We start from the raw sequence: 5,898 nt of genomic DNA on the forward strand, positions 1-5,898 counted from the left end.
GTCCCTTCCCCTCCCACAATGTCCTGTACGCCACGGAATCCGTCAAAGATGACAGCTCTGTGTCCAGCATCCACATTATATAGAGCAGAGTTCACCACGCCTCCTGCAACTGCTAATGCCAGGCCGAACTTTCCGATGGACTCAAATACTTTGGCAGCCATGTCTCCTTCTGTTGCTTCCACTCACACCTGCTTTCACTCTGACCTCCACATGAATTCCCCAGCTTGATATTTCTTTTGTTTGATTTTTCCACAGTGTTTTCAATTTTTTGAATTTTTGCCAAGTAAATGTTCAATTTTATCAGGAAAAACTGTTTTAAATCACATTCCTTTACAAATCAAATGTTCTCCTTATCAATTTTCTATTTTTTATAAATTTTAAAAGCAAATTTCTCCTTGTTCATAACTTTCTTTGATTTCTCTTCAGTTTGATTATAGTTTATCATTGGGGTTTTAATTTTTCTTCACGTTTTCAGTATTTTTCCTGAATTTTTCACTAGCTTTTTCCACAGTGTTTTCAATTTTTTGAATTTTTTGCCTAGTAAATGTTCACTTTTGTCAGGAAAAACTGTTTTAAATCCCATTCCTTTACAAATCAAATGGTCTCCTTATTAATTTTCTATTTTTTATGAATTTTAAATGAAAATTTCTCCTTTTTTCATAAATTAATTTGATTTTTTTAAGTGATTTTACCTTTATTTCTTATTTCCTTCACATTAAGCCAATCATTAAATTTCACAGTGATTTCAGGGGTGGGGCAGAAGGAAGGCTTCATTCCGAATAATGGGTTGGCCTCACTGGGGAATCTGGAGGAGCACGGATTGGCCGGCTGGCATGTAGGTGATGTTGCAATAGCGCGAGAGGTGGTAGGCAATGTCCTCGGCAGCTTCCAGCTTCCAGCTTCCACAGCTCGATAAGGCCGTCCCCGGCGGTGGCCAGCGAGTTGGCGATCAGCTCAGCTGCCTTGGAGTCACCCTCAGCAGAGATGATGGCTGCCTTCTTCTGCTGCTCAGCCTTTTCCACCACGAATCTGGCTCTCTCTGCTTCCTGCTGAAACACCTGCTTGGCTTCTACTGCCTCTGGGAACTCCTTCCCGAAGGTCAGATGTGTCAGGGACACATCATCCAGGATGAGCCCAAATGTTGCTGCTCGCTCTGTGAGGTCATTGCTTACCTGCCTGGAGACCAGCTCTCGCTGGGTAATCAATTCTCCAGCATCAAACCGAGCCACCACGGACTTGAGGATCTCTGTGGTGATAGACAGCAGCACCCGCTCATCACAGTCGTCGCAGATGCTGGTGTAGATACGAGGGAGCTGGCTGGCCACTGGCCGGAAGAGGTTGCGCAGTGTGATGTTGACGTTCTGTAGGTCTTGGCTACCAGTGATGACCGGAACATTCCGTGGTCGAGAGCGGCAGTCAAAGATAATTGGTTTCTGTACCCAAGGGATGAGAAAGTGAGTCTCTTCCCCTCCCACAATGTCCTGTACACCACGGAATCGGTCAAAGATGACAGCTCTGTGTCCAGCATCCACATTATATAGAGCAGAGTTCACCACGCCTCCTGCAACTGCTAATGCCAGGCCGAACTTTCCGATGGATTCAAACACTTTGGCAGCCATGATTCCTTCTGTTGCTTCCACTCACACCTGCTTTCACTCTGACCTCCACATGAATACCCAGCTTGATATTTCTTTTGTTTGATTTTTTCACAGTTTTTACAATTTTTTGAATTTTTGCCAAGTTAATGTTCAATTTTATCAGGAAAAACTGGTTTAAATCACATTCCTTTACAAATCAAATGTTCTCCTTATCAATTTTCTATTTCTTATGAATTTTAAAAGCAAATTTTCCTTGTTCTTCACTTTCTTTGATTTATCTTCCGTTTGCTTATAGTTTATCAGTGGGTTTTTAAATTTTCTTCAAGTTTTCACTATTTTTCCTGAATTTTTCACTAGCTTTTTCCACAGTGTTTTCGATTTTATGAATTTTTTGACAAGTAAATGTTCAATTTAATCAGGAAAAACTCTTTTAAATCACATTCCTTTACAAATCAAATGGTTTCCTTATCAATTTTCTATTTTTTATGAATTTTAAATGCAAATTTCTCCTTGTTCATAATTTTCTTTGGTTTCTCTACCATTTGAATATAGTTTATTCTTGACTCTGTATAATTTCTTCAACTTATCACTATTTTTCCTGAATTTTTCACTTGTTTTTTCCACAGTGTTTTCATTCTTATGAATTTTTTGCCAAGTAAATGTTCAATTTTGTCAGGATTAACTGTTTTAAATCACATTCCTTTACAAATCAAATGGCCTCCTTATCAATTTTCTATTTTTATGAATTTTAAATGCAAATTTCTCCTTATCATAAATTTCTTTCATATTTCTTTTGTTTGATTTATACACAGTGTTTTCAATTTTATGAATTTTTGTCAAGTAAATGTCCAGTTTTATCTTGAAAAACTGTTTTAAATCACATTCCTTTACAAATCAAATGGTATCCTTATCAATTTTCAATGTTTTATGAATGTTCAATACAAATATCTCTATGTTCATAACTTTCTTTGATTTCTCTTCGGTTTGATTTTAGTTTATCATTTGCTATTTAATTTTTCTTCAAGTTTTCAGTATTTTTCCTAAATTTTTCACTAGATTTTTTCACAGTGTTTTCAATTTTATGAATTTTTTGCAAAGTAAATGTTCAATTTTATCAGGAGAAACTGTTTAAATCACATTCCTTTACAAACCAAATGGTCTCCCTATGAATTTTCTACCTTTTATTAATTTTAAATCAAAATTTCTCCTTTTTCATACATATCTTTGATATATCTTTTGTTTGATTTTCCCCAGTGTTTTCAATTTTATGAATTTTTTGCCAAGTAAATGTTCAATTTTACCTGGAAAAACTGTTTTAAATCACATTCCTTTAAAAATCAAATGTTCTCCTTATCAATTTTCTATCTTGTCTGAATTTAAAATCAAAATTTGTCCTTTTTCATAAATTTCTTTGATGTCTCTTTTGTTTGATTTTTCCACAGGGTTTATAGTTTTATGAAATTTTGCCAAGTAAATGTTCCATTTTATCTGGAAAAACTGTTTTAAATCACAGTCCTTTACAAATCAAATAATATCCTTATCAATTTTCTATTTCCTATGAATTTAAATGAAAATTTCTCCTTTTTCATAAATTTCTTTGGTATTTCTTTTATTTGATTTTTCCACAGTGTTTTCAGTTTTATTAATTTAAGGCCAAGTAAATGTTCAATATTATCTGGAAAAACTGTTATAAATCACAGTCCTTTACAAATCAAATGGTATCCTTATCAATTTTCTATTTTTTATTAATGTTCAATACAAATATCTCCATGTTTATAACATTCTTTGATTTCTCTTCTATTCGATTATAGTTTATCATTGGGTTTTTAATTTTTCTTCAAGTTTTCACTATTTTTCCTGAATTTTTCACTAGCTTTTTCACAGTGTTTTCAATTTTATGAATTTTTTGCCAAGTAAATGTTCAATTTTATCAAGAAAAACTGTTTTAAATCACATTACTTTACAAATCAAATGTTCTGCTTATCAATATTCTTTTTTTATGAATTTTAATAGCTAATATCTCCTTGTTCATAACTTTTTTGATTTCTCCTCAATTTGATTATATTTTATCATTGGCGTTTTAATTTTTCTTCAAGTTTTCAGTATTTTTGCTGAATTTTTCACTAGCTTTTTCCACAGTGTTTTGAATTTTATGAGTTTTTTCCCTTGTAAATGTTCAATTTTTTCAGGAAAAACTGTCTTAAATTGCATTGCTTTATACATCAAATGGTCTCCTTATCAATTTTCTATTTTTTATGAATTTTAAATGAAAATTTCTCCTTTTTCATGAATTTTTTGATAACTCTATTGTTTGATCATTCCACAGTGTTTTCAGTTCTATGAATTTTTTGACAAGTAAATGTTCAATTTTATCAAGAAAAACTGTTTTAAATCACATTCCTTTACAAATCAAAAGTTCTCCTTATCAATTTTCTATTTTTATGAATTTTAAAAGCAAATTTCTCCTTGTTCATAACTTTCTTTGATTTCTCTTCAGTTTGATTATATTTTATCATTGGGGTTTTAATTTTTCTTCACGTTTTCAGTATTTTTCCTGAATTTTTCACTAGCTTTTTCCACAGTGTTTTCAATTTTATGAATTTTTTGCCTAGTAATTGTTGAATTTTGTCAGGAAATACTGTTTTAAATCCCATTCCTTTACAAATAAAGTGGTCTCCTTATCAATTTTCTATTTTTTATGAATGTTCAATACAAATATCTCCATGTTCATAACTTTCTTTGATTTCTGTTCCGTTTGATTATAGTTTTTCATTGGCTTTGTAATTTTTCTTCAAGTTTTCACTATTTTTCCTGAATTTTTCACTAGCTTTTTCCACAGTCTTTTCAATTTTATGAATTTTTTGCCAAATAAATGTTCAATTTTATCCGGAAAAACTGTTTAAATCACATTCCTTTACAAAACAAATGGTCTCCTTTTTAATTTTCTATTTTTTATGAATTTTAAATGAAAATTTCTCCTTTTTTCATAAATTTCTTTGATTTTTTTTAAGTTATTTTACCTTTATTTCTTATTTCCTTCACTTTTAGCCAATCATTAAATTTCACAGTGATTTCTGGGGTGTGGCAGAAGGAAGGCATCATTCCGAATGATGGTGCCGGCCCGGTTGGCCTCACTGGGGAAGCTGGAGGAGCAGGGAATGGCCGGCAGGCAGGTAGGTGATGTTCCAAGAGCAGGAGAGCTGGTAGGCAATGTCCTCGGCAGCTTCCAGATTCCGCAGCTCGATCAGGCCGTCCCTGGTGGTGGCCAGCAAGTTGGCGATCAGCTCAGCTGCCTTGGAGTCACCCTCAGCAGAGATGATGGCTGCCTTCTTCTGCTCCTCAGCCTTTTCCACCACGAATCTGGCTCTCTCTGCTTCCTGCTGAGCCACCTGCTTGGCTTCTACTGCCTCTGGGAACTCTTTCCTGAAGGTCAGATGTGTCAGGGACATGTCATCCAGGATGAGCCCAAATGTTGCTGCTCCCTCTGTGAGGTCATCGCTCACCTGCCTGGAGACCAGCTCTTGCTGGGTAATCAATTCTCCAGCATCAAACCGAGCCACCACGGACTTGAGGATGTCTGTGGTGATAGACAGCAACACCTGCTCATCACAGTCGTCGCAGATGCTTATGTAGATACGAGGGAGCTGGCTGGCCACTGGCCTGTAGAGGATGCGCAGTGTGATGCTGACATTCTCTAGGTCTTGGCTACCAGTGATGACCGGGACATTCCGTGGTCGAGAGCGGCAGTCAAAGATAATTGGTTTCTGTACCCAAGGGATGAGAAAGTGAGTCCCTTCCCCTCCCACAATGTCCTGTACGCCACGGAATCGGTCAAAAATGACAGCTCTGTGTCCAGCATCCACATTATATAGAGAAGAGTTAACCACGCCTCCTGCAACTGCTAACTCCAGGCAGAACTTTCCGATGGACTCAAACACTTTGGCAGCCATGACTCCTTCTGTTGCTTCCACTAACACCTGCTTTCACTCTGACCTCCACATGAATTCCCCAGCTTGATATTTCTTTTGTTTGATTTTTTCACAGTGTTTTCAATTTTTTGAATTTTTGCCAAGTAAATGTTCAATTTTATCAGGAAAAACTGTTGAAAATCACATTCCTTTACAAATCAAATGTTCACCTTATCAATTTTCTATTTTTTATGAATTTTAAAAGCAAATTTCTCCTTGTTCATAACCTTCTTCGATTTCTCTTCAGTTTGATTATAGTTTATCATTGGGGTTTTAATTTTTCTTCACGTTTTCAGTATTTTTCCTGAATTTTTCACTAGCTTTTTCCACAG

The 5,898-nt window shown here is 35.2% G+C and overlaps 1 protein-coding gene and 1 pseudogene across 2 annotated transcripts; both read right to left on the reverse strand.

Moving 5' to 3' along the window:
- Positions 1–793: 793 nt before the first annotated feature.
- On the reverse strand, positions 794–1,619 carry LOC114632724 (annotated as a pseudogene).
- A 3,110-nt stretch (positions 1,620–4,729) lies between these two features.
- LOC114632723 (prohibitin-like) lies at positions 4,730–5,548 on the reverse strand. Of its 2 annotated transcripts, XM_028781353.1 has the most exons (2): positions 5,132–5,548; positions 4,730–4,780 (listed from the first exon to the last, which is right to left on the reverse strand). In XM_028781353.1, exons 1-2 carry the CDS (start codon positions 5,546–5,548, stop codon positions 4,730–4,732), a joined length of 468 nt encoding a protein of 155 aa, XP_028637186.1. The 2 variants fall into 2 exon arrangements, with proteins under 2 accessions (XP_028637186.1, XP_028637185.1); XM_028781352.1 differs by having other exon boundaries at positions 4,730–5,548.
- Positions 5,549–5,898: the final 350 nt, after the last annotated feature.

This window comes from Grammomys surdaster, unplaced genomic scaffold (genome assembly GCF_004785775.1).
Source record: "Grammomys surdaster isolate TR1022 unplaced genomic scaffold, NIH_TR_1.0 398, whole genome shotgun sequence".
In the NCBI taxonomy this organism is placed as follows: Eukaryota; Metazoa; Chordata; class Mammalia; order Rodentia; family Muridae; genus Grammomys; species Grammomys surdaster.